General features: G+C 39.7%; 1 protein-coding gene across 4 annotated transcripts in view; it reads right to left on the bottom strand.

Moving 5' to 3' along the window:
* ATXN7 (ataxin 7) overlaps positions 1-18,741 on the bottom strand; it is an 89,012-nt gene that overhangs the window by 6,775 nt on the left and 63,496 nt on the right. For all 4 annotated transcript variants that reach the window (XM_032121369.1, XM_032121368.1, XM_032121370.1 and 1 more), the window contains 5 exons: positions 5,076-5,328; positions 4,182-4,444; positions 3,354-3,436; positions 1,370-1,635; positions 754-952 (listed from right to left, as the gene is read on the bottom strand). In XM_032121369.1, the coding sequence (XP_031977260.1) occupies positions 754-952; positions 1,370-1,635; positions 3,354-3,436; positions 4,182-4,444; positions 5,076-5,328 (1,064 nt within the window). The remainder of the gene's footprint in view (positions 1-753; positions 953-1,369; positions 1,636-3,353; positions 3,437-4,181; positions 4,445-5,075; positions 5,329-18,741) is intronic.

Below are 18,741 nucleotides of genomic sequence, written 5' to 3' on the forward strand. Positions count from 1 at the left end.
TAAAAAAAATACAAATTAGAGGTTTTATGTCTATGGCCTAACAACTATTTTGAATTTTTCGCCTTGATATATTGAGATAATTTTCTTCTCTTCTGATATTCCCATATTTAATAGAAGAAGCCAAATTTGAATTCCTCTGATTGAACAGAGGAGGTTAGCGGTACGTCTTTTTATGTATAAACATTACACAGACACACACATATTTATGTAACATCTATTTCTGAGGACCTACCAGCTATCTGCTAGAAGTCTGTTTAAAAAAAAAAGGGTATAATTTGACATCCAGGCTAGGCAATAAATTTGCCTTTAGTTAGACTAACTAACTTTTGTCAAGATTTAAATATTAAAATACCTTACTGCTACCTTTAATGTGACATTGGTAACTTGAGTAAAAAAATGTGTGCGGGTGTGGAGGGGGGAGTCCAATAAGAAAATCGCACCAAAAAGACACTGTTTACATGTCCTTATTCCAAAACCATAGCCCTTTAGAGCAGTTACCAATTTCATCTTTAGTATTCTGGCATTTTAGTTTCTTTTGGATTGGGGAAGTGAGCTATGAACACATTTTTTAAACATGTTTATTTTGCCACTAGTTAAACCTTCACTGCCTACTAGGCCACAAAATAATTTTCTCAAAATATAGCAAAAAAACCCGAAAGTCACATATTCCACAGAAAACCACCTGTAAAACCCCAAAGTAACTTGTTTACAATTAGAGCCAGGGAGAGACTGAGGTTAACTTTGAAAACATACAGCGGCTGGTTGAGGATGATGACCTGAATAATGACAATCCAGTTTTTCAACAGGCTCTTCTTTTTCATCACATTCTCCCTCATCACTGGATAACCGAGATGCTGGCTCAGCTGCAGGCAAGGGAGGGTGTGGGGACTCGTGGACAGAAGGAGACTCGCTGGGGGCATTTCCACTGTGCTGGGCTGGACAGCCTGGAGGCCTGGGCAAGGCAAGCAGTAACCAGGTGTTATTGAACCAAGTCCAGCTAAAAATTCCACCCTTTAAGTGCTTACTATTACTGAGAGAAAGAAATCTACATTAACAGATTCCTGGTGTGGTCCGTGGTCTTGTAACCTGCCAAGGGAAAGCACAGGGTATGGTGGTACCCCTGGAAAAGCAGTATCGCCCAACTGTTGCTGAACTGCTTCCAGTGATGCAAGTCATCTTTTACTACTTCAACCACCAACCCCTCCTCGCCAGGAGTTACCCTCAGCAGGTAATTGCTAACTGCAGACAGGCAACAGGCCTGGGGCAAACACACTGCCCCATCCAACAGATCCGTATTGCTCCCTCAAAATCCACCTCATCAAGCTCCCAGTATTCATTTCATACCACTGCATCTGCAGATTTTCCTTACCTTGGAAGACTGGGGGGGTGAGGTTTGGGTTTATTAGGTAATAAAGGCTTTGATTCTGTAAGAGTAACTCCATGAGAATTTTGGTGCAGCTCCTGGGAAGTTTTAGTAGGTGAGGGATGTGGTTCCCTGAGAGGGGGCATCTGCTGATGATGATCCGAATGTCGAAGAAGTTCCTTTTCCCTGGTTTTGCTCTTGTGCTCAGCTAATAACACATCAAATCGTTTTCTTCGACCCTGTACAGCCCTCCGCTGGGTTAAGGAATGTGTCTGCAGAACCAGGAATAAATCATTAATCGCGGGCTATGACATTTGTGGAAGTCAAACACTCAAAACGCATGTCTAGAGCTCCAAAACAGAGAAAATCATCACAGTCCTGTTTTAGTAAACAAATGGAAATATGACTTAGAAAACAAACTTTAAAATTGCTTGGTGGATGATTATATCCTTGTCTGATACAGTGTAACAAAACCAGCAATTCGGTAAAAGGCTTCTTTCAAACTTCCTTTTAGAAACCAAACTGCCAAATTTTTAATATGGTTAAGACTAGAACCAAAAACCTTTTTTTACATTGATACTTCAATTGCCAACTCCTGCAAAACCAAAAAGAGAAAATATTTACTTTCACTTACAAAAATATTCAACAAAATAATGTTAAAATCAGACTTCTACTGGGAGACCTGAAAAATATTTATAAAAGTACTGTGCTGCCTTCTATATACTAATATATTCCTTGAAAACTAATGTAATCAAATAGATATTAAGGAATTCAAAACATCCAGCAGAACCCAGAGTCAGTCAGGACTCAAAATTCTTTAAGTGTCCTGAACACTACAGACAGTAAGACATGTATGTGTAAAAATGGCACCAATTCTAAGTAAGGTGAAGTAAATGGAAGCTGTTTTTCTGACTTGTTAAAGTCACACACAATACCTTTTTAATATCGCATAAAGGGCTTGATTTGGTTCCTTTTAGTAGGTAAAAATTTTTATCACATAATTTAGGCACAAATAGCAATTAAAAAAAATATTTTATGAGTGGCATATTCTAAAGAATTGCTGAGAAATGTTCTTATTTTTTTCTTTTCCACTTTTGGTTTGCTATTTCTCTTGTAAAATCTTGCAGCTTTTCCCTCCTCTATTAGCAAAACAACTTCCTCCCCTCTGTAATTCCAAAAGGGCAATGTGTTCAAGTTCAGTTCCTCTGGGTCATTAGTGCCAGCTTCATTTACCTTTGTTCTGTAGGTGGTTTATTTACCAGACGTTTCCCAAACGGAGGGTAAAGCTGCTCTGCAGGAAAGCAGCAAAATATTACACAAGTACAGGGGATCTGGATTCTTGGTTCCTTGGGACCAAGTGGCAGTCCTCTGTCCCCCAGGATTTTGGAGCCAGAGGATACATTTTGTCTGACTGAAAGTTTTTATGGATTGTTTAATTTAGAGTTTGACCTCTAGGCGTGCTCCATGGCTCTTTCAGGAGCTGGCTGTAGCAGTACATCCAGCAGCATTAGCATTTACACAAATTCCTACAAAGCACCTGCTGCAGACTCTGCTGGGGGGAGAGGGGAGGGTGTCAGAGAGGAAGAGCTTGAATTATTTAAATCCTGCATAAGCAATATTTTCAATGCTTATGAGGAATTTTAAAATTCATAATTTACAACCTGAAGGTTACCCCCCAAAGAGAGGAACACACTGGTCCCCTGCTACCTACATGTGGAGTAACACAGTTGGTCGCATGTAAACATCCATGTTTAAAGGGTTTATACAAAAATACAATTCTCCAGGTTACTTTAAGGAATACTTTTTGAATAAATAATTAACCAAACTTCAAAAACAATTTCTTCTTGGTTCTGAGCAACATGTTTTGAGAAGTACCATTTACAGTGGTAATTAACAACAGCAAAAATTTGCAGTTCTCCATTTTCTATCATATTCCTCAGGAATTTGAATAAAAACTTCACAAAATCTTATCCTGATTCAGATATCCTACCTTGCATGTTAAAGACCTAGTACAAGGTTTTCTGGTTTCCACATCAATGACACCACAGTATATATCAGGATCAAATTCTCTCTCTGTCAAAGACACACAGTATTGAAAAGTTATCAAAAGATATTTTGAAATACTAACATTTAGTTTCATTATAAAAATTAACCATATTGGAAACTTTTCAAATATGACGCAGGCAAATGTACAAATAAAAATGCGCAATTCAATTGTACAAATAAATTTTTCTACACTCTCAGCAAGCTTATGGTTTGCTGAGAGAGAGATCTCAAGTCTACAAACACCTGTAAGTGACCTCAAAGGAAGATTGGATGCTGCCTATTACGAGCAGAGATTACCACTATGGATTGTGACAAACAAATGGTGGGTTTTTGCTTGTTGGCTACGGTGTCAAGAACATTTCTACCATTCTACTAACACTCAAAATAATTGCGTTAAAAAGTGTGAAGAGTAGATTGGGTTTCCATTTTTGAGTTTATGAGGTGCTAGTTGTTCTGTTTTCTGTGTACATTTGGACCTTCCATATAGAAAGAAGGAAACTAAAATCTTTTCAGATAGTAGAAGAGTGTAATTTTAAAACTGTCAGAACTGACAGGCCATTGAGATCTGTGCAGGTTTCTGAAAGGAAAAGCCAATTTCAAGGTGTTTGCATCCTTAAAGTGTATGTCAAATTACAGGTTTCAATTATAATATTAAATAACTCTTACTACAAGTTACAGTATTACAGGAGTTTTAATTTACTTCTGGAACTTATTTCCATATATGTATTTCTACTAAAAGGAATATAGCTAATAATAATTAAAAAATAATTACCTGACAATCTTTTATGTAAAAATTTCCTATTATTCGTATTTTCTTCAGGTTTCTTTTCCAAAAATGGAGGCACAGAGAGAAGACCTTTACCATTCAGTATCTGTCCAGGGGAAGGCAAGGGTGGCTTTGGTATTGAGGGACAATTAAGGCCAGTCTTTATTGAGGAACTCACAGTAGTAGAACAAGTTGGACCAACAGCAGCTTTCAGTTGGGCACCATCTATCTTTGGATGAATCTTTTCCACTTTGACAGATGGAGTCATACTGTTATTTATGAAAAACAAAGAGAAAAAAATTGGAAAAAAAAAGTTAAAATATGTTATTATTCAACAATACTCTGTTCTATTCCCAATATAAATGTAGACCTCCCTCCTATTATCTTTTTAATTTTCACATTTTTTCCCCCATTTCCCTGACATTTCAGAGTGTCCAGGGACTTCAGAAACCATTATTTGCATTCCTGAACAGAGAATACCACTGCAAACTGTCCAAAGCAACTGCAATGGACCCATTATGTCCAGGGAGAAATGCACGATTCTGTAGCAGTAAATTTTATCAGCAGTGCTGTTATCTCAGGTGCAGGTCAAAAAACACCTGAATCAGAGCTAAAACTCCCTTATGATCAAAGTATGCAGATTATATCAAAGAATTAGGAGCCTCTAGTAAAATGACCTTTATTCATGGTGATTTAAGATGCAGCTTTGCAATTGTTCTTCTTCAACACAGTTATGAGCATTAACTATAATCTTTGACTAGGCTGCAGGAAAAAACCTGGAGGAGTTTAAAATTATTATCTCTTAAACCAAAAACCCTCTGAAACGAAAGGAAGCTTTCTTGACACAGCAGTGTCTATGCAAGTAATGACATTTAATTCCCTATCAAAAGGCATACTCACATTTTGTCATGGGGAACTTTGCTGTGCTGTACCGAATGCATCAGCCTGTTGTTTCCGCTGATCTGCAGCTTGTCTTTGGGTGATTTCAACAACTTGGAATTTGATGATGATGCACTAGTACCTCCACTGGATGAGCGATTGCTCCCACTTCCACTGCTACCTTTGTTTTTTGAAGGGAAAGATGAAATGAGGGAAAATACTGAAGAGGCGGGAGGAGTTAAAGGCGGCTTGCTGGAGGAGCTGTGTCTTCTTTCTGAAAGAGTGAAAAGGGATTTTAAGCTCCCATATAGAAAGAATTCATAAATACTTCATGTTGTCATTTTCTCCATTAACATTTTTCCTTTACTGGCTTGGGAGGTCCCCTTCCACACACAGAGCATAGAGTACTCAAGCCTCTCTGTAATCCATGAGCTTCCAATCAATGCTGGCTTCCATAGGATTACCAGGGTCTCTTTAAGCTTTGGGAGCTACATTTTGCAGCCACTAAACCTTAGTTCTCCCTCCACCTCAAACAATCAGCTCTGGACCTCAGACACACAAAGGCAAGAGACCCCTATCCTCAGGCCAGGCAAGCTTAATCGTATTCCCTTAAAGGATAAGAATTATCTGGAAGTATGTCTCCTAGTCATCAAAATAATATTAAATCCAACATTTTCACTTTTACTTCATGACAAACTTTCGGTATGATCTATCAGACCTTCAGTATGGAACACCTCTGAGAACATCAGCTCAAATATTGACCTGCATTGGGTTTTTTGAGCATTGTTGCATTTTGTTTGGTTGGGTTTTTTCCCCTCTTGTTTATTTAGCAGCAACATCAAAAGCAGCAACAGATATTCTTCTACAAGAACCTGAGTTTTTGTAGAAGATTCCGTCACTGAACGTGTTATTTAATTAACACCAAACTATGAACACTTCTACGTTGCTAGCAGCATTTCAGGTAAAATAGTGTCTATTGTAAAGGCAGTTCTTTAGAACCATGAATTCTCAAAACATCTGGCAGCTTCCAGCTCTGCCTACATAGACACATTAATGGACCATGTCCTCACTGATAGAATGGACACCTTTGATCCCTCAAGGATCTGTGTAACCAACAACTACTTAAGAGACACTTCCAGCAATCAAGTAAACGAAAACCACAGATCTAAGAGACACAAGGAAGAGGTCTGTCAGGGGAGTGGAAAGGCAGTGGTAACACCTCTTTTGCAGCCAAGTATTGCTAGAGGTGCCCAAATCCACCACTCATCAATCTCAGGATCACCTTACAGATTTTGACTTAAGTGAACTGTGGAAGCAGCAGGCTACTCATGAAGTTACAACTACAGTCAAGAGAGACAGCCAAGTCCAGTGCCACCTGTGCAGAAGGCTGTAACACTCTGGGAAATGTAAATTAGTACATCTGTGTTCTGCTTATATGACTTATTTCCCTTGATCTTGAATAGAGCAATGACATGTCACTCAAGTGATGGTCAGCCAGGACTCCCCTGGTAGCTGGAAGCCATTGAATAAGAGAGCACCAACCCTGCACCAGTGCCATGGGGCTCATCACCCCCAATGCAGCCCCTGCAAGCGGGACTGTGACAGAACAACAGCAACAACCAGGGGGAAAACTGAGCTGCTCCAGCAGTGCCAGAGGAAGACACAGGAGTCAGACATCTGGCAAGCCAGTTTTTGGTGGAGGTGGGGAAGTAGCACTTGAAATGTGTTCATTAGCTCAGAAAAATAAAAATAATGAATGAATATAGAGCTTAGACTAAGAAAAAAACTGAAAACCAACTCCTGTGTGTTTCTCTGTTTAACTGCAAAAATGGGTGCAAACTACCTAACAAACCTTCTGCAAAATTTTGCAAAATACTCATCACTTCTGAATAGGTAATTACCAAGAAGACAAGTGGAAAATGCCTGACAAAAATACCAAACAAATGCAGTAACTTATCACCCACCTCAAGGAACCACCTGCTTTAAAATTGTAGTATTTAAAATGATTAGTTATCAAAATCATCCACTTAGTTTTCTAGAACCAGCTGCCATTGAAGAGTCTATAAATGAAATACTTTAGCTTATTTTTGTTCTAGTAAATGCCTGTGCTTCTAATATGATGCAGTGCTTATTGCCAAATGGCTTTTTATAGCAATGGCAAGAATCCCTGAGCAGCTCTGTTAGGTTACTATTTGAGGGGCATTAGAGTTCAGTGATGTTACACCCTGTGAGACAATGAGAAATTTTGCTTGATACTCTTCCACGTTCTGTATATTTAGAAAATTCAAAATCCAAGTGCTTATCACAGTTACAAATAATCTCCAATAAATCAGTGGATGACTAATGCAATCCTTGGGAGTTTGTTATGATGACATTTGCTTTTTGAAGGAAGTGAGAATATTACTTTTTGAAAAAGCCTAGCAAATAAAAAGAAGAAGGGACTAGAGTAAAATCAAGAACCTCCTTGCATTCCATCATTAGGAAGAAACTAGACAAAATAGTAATCTCAGCTATTAATCTGGATGATAAGAACATTTCTCTTCTGACAACTGTAACTGGCACTGTTCTGGCACCAAACTGAGATGCTACCGCTATTTGCATGAATGCTTAATAGCACCAGGCTCGACCAAGTGAGTTTTATATAAAGTGTCGTAAACTGGCGATAATAAAAAAATTATCTAAGAGAACTAAGGCTAATGGCTGATCACACACAAGTTTACAGTCTACCTGTCAGAGAGGATTTCCATACACAGACACACCCAGAAAAAAACCCATCAAATTAACTTTTTCCAGATCCTGGGATAATTTCTGAAAGAGATACTGTAACACTGCAGGCCTGTGAAATCTTCACTTACCACTTCTTTGCATAACCATGACTTACGTTGTCTATCAACAAAACAAGAATAATTTTCAGCTCATTTTTCATAACCTGCCTAGACCTGTTTTTTTGTTGACATACATACAAGTTGAGGTAGGGCTGCTACTACAATTTGCTTATATTTAATGTTTCAGTCTTTTTATAACATACATGGCTTTAAGTGAAATCTGCTTAAGATCTGTTTTGCAAACCATGTGAAGAGCACTGAAGTCTCATCACAATAGAGAAAGCTAATATTATTTTTGAAACCAGATGTATTAAGAATTGCATATTTGATCTAATGAATACAGTTACTGACAGACTGACAGTCTTTTATAGGAAAAATTACTACATAAACTGTCACTGAATAATCAAGACCACCAAGCTTTTATGCTAAGCATATTATAATAATAAAATCTACTAATCTTCTGCCAATTTAACATAGCTCCCATTTGTCATGAATTCTGATTCAGCCCAAAAGCATTTAAAAATATAACTATCTCCAGGTGTTCAGTTTTCAGATTTTAAAGGTTGGCACTCACATCCCTTCCCTTCACATAATTCTTGAGAGGAAAACAATTTTTTAATGTCATGATTGATTATATAATCATCAAAGTGATATTTCCAATTCTGCACCTATGTATGATGATTCAAAACTCTAAAATTTAGGGGAAGGAGGGGTTTTATTGTTGTTGTTCGGGTTTTTATGTTGATTTTTTTGTTGGTTTGTTTTGCTTTGAAATATCATAAATGTAATTTTTGGCTTTGGACAAAGAACCAGAAAGTTTTCCTTGATGCCACAGCACTGGAAACAATCTGATCTAAAATGAAAGCTGTGTTCAACACTAAACTTTAACAGATAAAATCCTCCTTAAATATCTTTGCATTTTTACAACAGGTTTGTGACACTATGGAGAAGGACCGGGCAGAGTTAGAAAGCTGTGAAAAGAGATGGCATCCCAGCAAATGATGTCTCTGCTCCATGACCAGGATAACTGTTAACTATCAAGTTGGAAAAACACAGCATCTCTGCGCTATACCTGAGCAAGAATTATATATGCATCAGGCCGAAGGACACAGGACTTCCTGATAAAATAGATATTGATAATATAAATCTCTTCCAGAGCTTGAAAAAAGCTTTACCTGGCCTTTAGTCTGGCTGCCAATTTTCTTGGGTTTAAAAATCCTATTTTCCATTGTTTATTTCCTCAGCATGCAGCAATCTCTGACAAAACGCAAAAAAGTAACCAGGAAGGGGCAGAAAAAAGGAAAAAAAAAAAAAGAGAAAGCTGCTCACCATGTTTGGCTACTACTGCTTATTCTTCTATCAACGAGTAAATACTTGGACTTACTGTGATTCATAATTTATTGCTATATTAAAAGATGATAGCCTTTTATAGAAAAAAGCATTTGACTTCTCATAAAACACTACTTTCTTTGCTGCATGCTTGTAAAAAAATTAAGAAAAATAATTTAAGAGCAACAATACTCTTAAAAATTTTCAAGACATTCCTCCCAGGTCTATGCTTATTTCCCAAAAGCTAGGAAGTATTTTGTGCTGTTCATTCTCTCTGGACATCAATTAATAGCTTTGGGCAGCAAATACAAGATGTACAGATCAAGTTTCACAAACCCGTTTTTTTTATACAGACTCCTTACATAAGTACTGGGCAAAAAGTCAAAGTGCCCTGTGTCAGTGCTGGTGCAGCTGTGGTAAAAACAAAGCACAACCAGGAGAACACACACAAGTTTGGTTCGGTCAGACATGTTGTAACTTCAGTGAACGATCAGAAAAAGACTTAATACAGTTTAAGAGTATTGTGTAGAGTAAGTGTAAGAGTACTCCTCAAACTGTAGGATTAGATGTGTATATCAAAACAAAGTATAAAAACCCCTTTATGCTTAAGCAATTGTTATTTCATGTCTGCCTGTATCACAAAGTATAAGCATGATAACAGTGAAAGCAAATTTGTCCTTTTCTCCATCACACTGAGCTACTGTGTAACTTGTCATTTGAGAAATTTAGACAGGCATATTAAAACAAACATCTTTTACCTGAGGATGAAAAATTTATTTGCTGTCAGTAAGAGTATTTCATTCCCAGAGTAATGAAGAACTAATTGACTTGGAGAGCTAATTGACTTGGTCTTCTCATTTCTCCAGGAAGTTCAGATCAGTGTCATGACAGAGCACAGACACTGCTATGGAAGGGCACCTCAACATAGCTCCAGATTTTACTTGGCAAGCAACTAAAATCCCTTGTGCAGCTCTAGCCCACCACCACTCTAATCTCACCATGACAAAGATAAAAAAAAATTAAATCCACAAGGATTTTGCAGGAGAAACTGGGAGCTAAAACAATCCCAGGCACAGCAGGCAAATTACTCTTCCTTTGCTGCCACCCTGGCAGGGTGCAGCAGCTTGGTCTGGGCAGGAGCTTGATCTGCTGCTCACTCACTTAATTGCTGCTTCATTATCCTGCTCTAATCACAGGACCTACATACCAAGGATTCTGCCTTAATCTTCCACTGATGTCCCTTTAATCATCCCAGCAATTCTGTGCATACTGTAAGTCAGGATGAGGTCACTCCATCTTCAATTGTGTGGTGTTTGACCATACACATTTAGCTGAACAGAGAGCAGCTGAACAAAGTCATCTTCACTTCAGCAAGAAGGCTACAAAACAGAATATTCATGGAGCCCAAGCAACCAGTATGACAGACCAACAAGGCCTGATGGGCACCAGTACTATCCATCGCGTCCTGAGATGCTTTGTCTTACTGTTTCATAAAAAAGCACTGGTTTGCATCTGGCAGCTGATATTATTATTTATCACTCAGTGTTAGCAAAATTATGAAAAGAAGCCAACTGATAGTCACGTATGCTTGTGGCACTAAGAAACAGCCGTATTTAGTATCTTTTAAACAGACGATGGCCAAGCAATACTGATGCAACCTTATGTCTTGCACTTCCTCCCTTAAAAAATATTCAGCACAGGAAGTTTATAGTTTTCCTAGACATTTCTTTTGAAGAACCAAAATCCACTCACAAGTGATCACTGTGCAAGATACATTAGATAAAGCTGTTAAATTAGGCGTAGGCAGGGTATTTTTGTTGCTGCCACTGAAGAAAAGAGAGGGAGAAGTGGAAAATTATCATCCTCACTAGTAAGATTCTGAATGCCAACTTCAGTACTTTGAAATATTTCAAAGAGGAGATAATCCTGTAACTATAATTTAGGACAACTTATGCTTTTTATGGTATAATTACAGCATAGCCAGGATGGATTTTAATTCTCTAGTAGCACACACTACCTGGGGCAGGAATGCCATCTCCTCGTAACTGCTGCAGAACAGCCCCAAACCCAGCACACCTCCCCTGACATCTAAGATTGACACCACAGAAAAGAGAGTGAGGAGCAGATTGCAAACACAGTTATTAAGAATTTAACAATAAATTAATGTATTTAAATAAATAACCGTCAAGTATCTCCGTTTCCCAACTGCTGCCTCTCTACAACCAGTTTTTAAATTTTTCCTTATTTGTTACCAATCCTTTCAATACAATACCCTTGGTATTCAGCACACAAGCAGTTCTGTAATCAATTTCAACAGGATTTAAAATTCCTCCCTAAAATACATGGGTTTTCCCCCAAGAGATGTAAAATAGCCTTTGAAGCATCAAGAATAGTGCCATCCCAAGCCTGCAAACAGACTGGGGCTTTCTGTGCTGTGTAGTGGCTAACTGGAATTAAGGACACTCCCATCAGGTTTGCTTGAGCTATTCAGAGCCCCCTCAGACCCGTAAAACTCCTGAGAACAATGTGAGAAAACTGAGAAGCGGGACACTAAATTATTCATGGAGCAGAACCACAAGCAAAAATGGAGCCAGAGAGATGAGCTGTTGGAATGTCTCCCCTCATCATCCAGAGAAGGATGTTTACCCAATCCTCCTCCTTGCTCAGGTAAACCCAAACGCAAGGGCTTTAACATGTCAAAAAGACAGCGGCATAACATCCAAGCTCAAGCTTCTGGTACAGCTTCCCAATGAACTTGCCAAGAGGTGTGGTCAATAACTGTCTTGTAATCTGTTAGGCACTGAAATACAAATATGGCAAAGTTATTATGGAAGGACAGCAGGCTATCTTAGATGTTAATCGGGCCATAGAGAGATTATAACATCCCCATTATGAGCACTAATCTCTGCGTAGCCTGTTGATGACAGTATCTGCACTGTCTGATTAAAAGGCAGGTGTTGAGTAAGTCACTCCTTCACTATTAAAAAAAAAATCTTATTTGAAATAAACTTCAGAAAAGCCACAGCAATGATAAACAAGAGCATCAAACAGACAGAGGTAAGCAGTACAGATCAACTGTGCCTCAAGATGAAGTATGGGTCAGCTTTCTCAAAAATATAAGACAACAGTTTTCCAGCTGTGTATGTTTACCCTGAATGACCATAAAGAAAAGCTTCAGTTTTTCAAAAAAAGTATAAAGCAAATTCAAAACAAATACCACGGCCCAACATTATTCCAAAGTTTTTATTAAACTTTGGTAAACAAAAGATTAATAAAGAATGGTGTATTGAAAGATACAAATAAAGAATTAGGGGAAGAACCACCACCTAATTTCTTCTTTTCTCTCTCTCTCTACACAGAAATTAGGTTTATGTCTTTAACACCATGCCCTTCCTCTTCAGTATTAACAGTGTTCCTTAGAAGACCTTCTCACATAGTATAATATTGTGTCATGACTTCAGATGAGCTTACTTATCCAAATGCTTGCCTGGCTTTCATCTTCCTAATGCTTCTATTCACATCAGATTGAGAATTTGAGAATTAAACATTTTCCCCTGTAGCTATTTCTTTACATGTAGCAAACTTTAAATGTTGTATGTTGACTGTCAGACTCGGTTCTGCTACAAAAAAATAAGATGCTGACAATGAGAACTTGCTTAAAAGCTGTTAGTGAACCAAAATACAAAGGGGGTTACAGGCTAACTCAAAGTCCTGAAGATGGGTGTAAAAGAAAGGCCTTGAAATGGAAAGCTCTCCATGCTAAAGAGATCAAGAAGAGGGAAATTACTTTGAGTGTGGAAATAAGAGGAAATATCACAGGGTATACACAAAAATAGTGATGTCGGCTAAGGAAATCACATTCTTTGATTTTGTCATTAAGAAACTAGAGGATAAAAAGACACTGAGCACAAATATTTTTCTTATGCACTGCATGATTAACTAGTGACATCCACTGCCATGATACAAGAGCTTTTTAAGATTAAAAAATAAAATATAAACATGTACATGACTATTTGAACTGGCCAACTACAAAGCCCCTCTCTGCCCACAGAAGAGTCAAGGAAGTGCTGACTGATGGACCTGAGGAGGGAGCTCCTGCAGCTCTCTCTAATGTCACACCCATGTCTCACCTGTCACCATACATGCATGGACACCCTACGGCTGTGACAACCCATGTGCTTCCCTTTGGCAAACAGGACATACTACACTTATAGGCAGTGCCCACTTGCAGGAAAAACTCATCGAGAAATGAGAACAGCATGGGAGATCTGGCTGAGGTGCTGCCTGCAGAGCTAGCACCCCACTTTCTGTTCTGAGGTTTTAAGTGCAAAATTCTTAACTCTTTCACAATGGAAAAGGACAATGGGAAGCAAACCTGTTGTATTGCAATATTTTTCAAATTTCCAAAATTTGAAATCTCTTGATATGTAAACATACAATTTGTAACATCAATGGAAAACAAAGAACTTGGTTTCTTCTTTCAAGTCAAATCCTTACATTACCCCAGTTTAACATTTTTAGGCATTAGTAAGTCTTGAAGGATAAAAAAGGATCATTGCTGCTTATTTCATTAACACTGGTCACAACTGGCATAAAGCAACTGTTTTCATGTTCAAAAACACTGACCACGTTAACTATACACTAATTAAAAATTTACTGCAGCAAAATCCCAGTGAAATCACTAACACAGTCAAATGAGGGCACAGACCTACTGTGCCAGCACAATAGGGTCTTTCAAATTAAATATTACCAGCCTTTTCACACTTCCTTTTGAAAGAATGGAGCAGTGCTGTAATCAGAATGTGCTACCTAAAATGTTTGTGCAGTTTAACCTTTTAAATGAAAAACATGACTGCACTTGACACATGCAGGCTGTGCCTGCATTTCCCACTTCCTCCGGAGATGAAACGAGACAGCACAGACCATCCTGCCAACAGCCAGCCATCCACAGACCTGTAACAGGAATGTGTTTGCTCTCTGATTTATAAATGACACAGGTGAGCACGCTCAGAAAAACAAGCTAAAATGAACACACTCCTAATAGATCCTTTAATTACCATTTTGATTAACAGCTGCCAATTTATCTAAGGGCCTGACAGGACTGCAAGTGGCTAAAGTTTGACTGCTACTTTTTCTCTTGCCAGTCTCCCCATCTGAGTTGTGGCTTTTGGGGATTTTTGAGTTTCCGCAGGGAAACAACTCAGAGCAGTGTCTGGCCCTGTCAGGTACTGACTCTGCCCGGCCTGCAGCTCTGGACGATCAGAGCTCCTCGGTTTGTACCTGTCCATGGCCAGATTGCTGCCTGCCTGCTTTTGGAGCTGTGCCAGACAGCTTCGGTGACATCTCAGAAGGGCTCACGGGGCCGCTTACAGCGCTTAATCCCTCGCTGTGGGATTATCCACGTCGTGCACAGAGCTCGCCGAGGCCCACGGCACCGCGGGCAGCACCGCCGGCCACATCCGGCCACTGCAGCTCCAGGCTGGCCTCGGGCACCCTGAAGTCAACAGCTGCCCCCAGACCCCTGCCCAGGCTCAGCTTCACCCACTGCCAGCCCAGCAGCCAGCCACGGGCCCTGCAGCCGCAGCACTGGCATCAGCACCAGTCAGACACAGCCATGGCACCAGGCTCTGTGGATGATCTCGTGATTCTCCCGGCAAGCTGCCAGCCCTTGCCAGTGGCTCCAGGACAATTTCTCCAGCAAATGCGCCCGTCACCAGCCACCCCACCTTGGGCTGGCATCGCCCAGCCTGGGGCGATCCACCATCCCCACAGCTGCAAGCTCCCTGAGTTGTCAGTGGTCTGGCAGAGCATTCCTTGGATACTCCTGCTGTGCTTTTCCAGCAGCAAAAATTCACTCCATTATTTACTGTTCTGAACTTCCAGATGGGTCTCCAGATCCTAAGTCTCCACACTCTGAGGTCTAACTATCAAGGTCTGATTTCCACCCAAAGCCAGCACATGGACAGTAAAATTTAATTTTTACCAAATGATTAATTTCTGGACCATTTCCTAAGTAATCACTTATAAAAATTACAGCATATCTGCTGACAAATGGAAGAGGGAAAAACAGTTTGTGGCTCTTACTTTAAATTACCATAATCAAAACTGAAATTTTCAGTCTTCCCTCGCATCTCAAATGACACACAAATTCATTTTTAAAACCAAGCAAATTACTTTTTTACTAAAATAAGAAGTTTTCCAAGAAGAGAGGCAGCTGGCTTGTACAAACACCTTTGTGTATTAGCATCAGTGTGTTAGCATATTACTTTTCTTCATTAAGAAGGTTTAAATAGAAGAAGGGAGTACCATTTCAGCAGACTGGGCTTTGTTTGGGTTGGGGTTTTTTTCTTTATTTAAAGAAACTTTCAGAAACCTGGAGGCTACAGCTCCCATTACCATGCTTAGAAATTAATACTAAATCCTAAACCACAGATACTAAATACTAATGTTCCCATGTCTAAACACACAGAATACGAGACAACAACCAGCTCCTCTGTGCTCCAGCTCCTCCAAATTTCAAGAAGTTGACAGCTCATGTCACCTACCCATTAATTGTTAAGGACAACTCAGGGATACAAAGACATTTCCTTGGATTATGCTGTTTTTAAAACACTACTCCTTCCACCACTAAAATGAGTACCAGAGGCGTGCATGTTTTTGGAGGATTTGTTTCTATTGTACACTCTTCACACCCATAATTAAAACTGGCTAAGTCTCCAACAGATTTTTAGTGGTTCACAAAATTCTTGACTTCAAACTACTACGTGGGGAACCAGCACTGACGTATTTATCTTAGAAACTAGAACTCTTAGTCTTTGATTTGGCCCATTCTTATTTTAGGGACAAAAGGGCAAGTAAGTTCTATTTTGTTGCTTGTTCCACAAATAGACTGACCAAGATCAGGCAATGTAATTCCCACAGGGAACAATGCAGAAAGCTGTCTTCCTTCTGGGTAAGGATGAGGACAAAGAACCAACTGCTAAGAAACCCCAGAAGCTGGGCATCAAGGCAGGAGCTGGCATGGAAGGGAGAGGCATGACAGGACACTCACACAGGGAGAGAGCAGCCTCAGCCCATGGGAAGGCACACAATGGCACAGAGAATGCAATGGGATTTTTTGCCTGCTTATGTTATAGCAGCAGCATATATGCCAACTGTCTCAATCCACGCATTTTTACCTACTATTTTCCAATGTCTAAAGGCTTCTGAGTAACATTATGCAGTAAATATTCACAAGGTTTCACCTTGAAATGGATTGTGTGTGTGGCACAGTGAAATCACGTGTTGCCAGTGTACTGTGACAAATGCAAAAGTAATTTTACTTAACGTAGTAAAAACAACCCATTATATAAGGCAATGAAATTAGTAAGTTCTGTTCCTGGTACTAAACATTGTAAGAGGTTTTATTTTCTATCAACAGTGCTTGAAGCCATTGAAAAAAATCCCCAAAACATCAACAGCATTAGATTCAATATAAACACTCACACCATCAGTTAATACCCAAGTTCAGAAGCCTAAAAATAGCCCTGCAAGCTGTGATAATGCACTGCGCAGATCCCCACACAAAGAACACCCACCTGCGCACGCCACTCGCTCCCAGGGAACGAGGCTGCAGTGAGGAGACTCCTGTTCTGGCATGAGGACAGTGCAGGAGGGAGAGAAGCAGTTTGATATGAATCACTGCAGAGAATCTAATTTCCAGGTCTTTGGTGTTACACAACCACCCAAGAGGGACAACTTGAACTGTGCCAAAACCATTGCAATGGAAGAAAGTTTGCTTCCTACCACTCCAGATAACAAAGAACAGCATCAAACGCCTCTTTTTTCTATTTTCTCACTGAACACATGTAACATAAAAGGTACTTATATAATTTGTGATGCTATCACTATACACACACATACAGTAGCTCCCTTGTATAAATGAGTACTGCAGAATGTCAAGAAATGGAAAACAAACAAACAATAATAAAATTGGGGGGGGGGGGGGGTCGGGGGGTGGAGGGAATCCACAAGTTGAAGTATCCTGCACATTTTGCATTGCAAGGAAAATTGGTTTTAAGATTAAAAATTCCCTAGCCAATCTTTCACTTTCATTACACTTGTTGTCTGGTTTTGTAAAGTGAGATAAATGCAGCTCTATCACATCCTTCCCCTTGCCTACATTATAGTGTTCTGTTATTTCAAAATTGGGTGGATTTTAGTAAAACTGAAGAGCTGGATTTGAAATGGTGCCCTCCCACCCCCTGCTGGGAGATGTCCTGAAGATACTGGTGTTTATCAATAACAATAAAAGCAGCAGTCTGACAGCAAACGTAGGACTTCTTGGTGCTCTTACTGGAGGAAGGCAGGAAGATCTTTGCTAGCTGGACACCATAAGCACATTCCAGCCCAGCTGTACATGTGTCTTATTAAACTGGCCAGCAAAAAAGAAAAAAAAGAAAAAGGCAAAACATTATATGAAACCTGAAGCTATGTCTGTGCACAGAGCAGGAGGTGCTGCAGTGGGAGAGTGATGGCAAAACATACAGGACAAAGCCACAGACAACCAGGCTTCACTGTCTTCACTGCATATTAAGACTCACTTACCCTTTTTCAAAAGTCAGCAAACTCAGGCACCAATTTCACAACCACTTTAAACTGGCTGGTGTGAGCTAATACTGACACAGGCAAAAAGCATTCCTGCCCTCTCCCCCAATCCTGACCACTCAGTCTGAGCCTTTGCACCATCTGCTCTGTCCAAAACAAAGAGCAGAACCATCCACTCAAAGGCCCAACCCAAAGGTGTCACAAACCAAACGCCTGCTTGTGCCAAAGCTGGCAGTGAACTGAGTGAGGACTAGCAAGAATTAAACTGTGACCTGATCCCAGGGAGAGGGATGCAGGCATAAGGACTGGCACAACAACGAACTGGGTTGTGAGCTGCAGTAATGATGAGTTTCCCGGTTCCTAGAAGCTCTGAGGGGTACATAGGAAAAAAAACAGACTTCCAAGGAATTTCATCTGATTGATATCAGCAGTGCATAAGCTGGGCTTGCTTACACTGCAGCCTGCTTATGTTTACATTTAGTACTGTCTAAGATGATTTTGTCGTAAATATTTTGCTTTAAAGAGATTGTTTGGTTACTGGCTGCTATTATCCTGGAAGGAAGAGAAAAATGGGCCTTGAGCTAACATCATACTTCTTAAAGTTGATCAATTGAGGATTCCAGCATGGTTACTTGGAAAATTGACTTTGCTGCTATATGGGGTGCATAGAAAGAATACCAGCATTTGCTACATGCCACCACAAAGCCAGCCTTAGTAAAGGAGCAGCAAAATCAGATAAAACGTAGTGCTACTGCCTTGTATTTGGAAACAAGTGCTCTGAAGTACAGCATGAATTAAATTCCCAGAACCTCCAGAACCACAAGGCAATGGCTTTTGAAATACGTGGACTTCTATTCCTCTAGAAGCTGCCACTTTGGAGAGTGTTTTACATCCTGTAGAACAAAACACATATATTGGGCAAGATTACTGGTTTTGATGTTTTCTTT

This window comes from Corvus moneduloides, chromosome 11, assembly GCF_009650955.1.
Source record: "Corvus moneduloides isolate bCorMon1 chromosome 11, bCorMon1.pri, whole genome shotgun sequence".
Classification (NCBI taxonomy): Eukaryota; Metazoa; Chordata; class Aves; order Passeriformes; family Corvidae; genus Corvus; species Corvus moneduloides.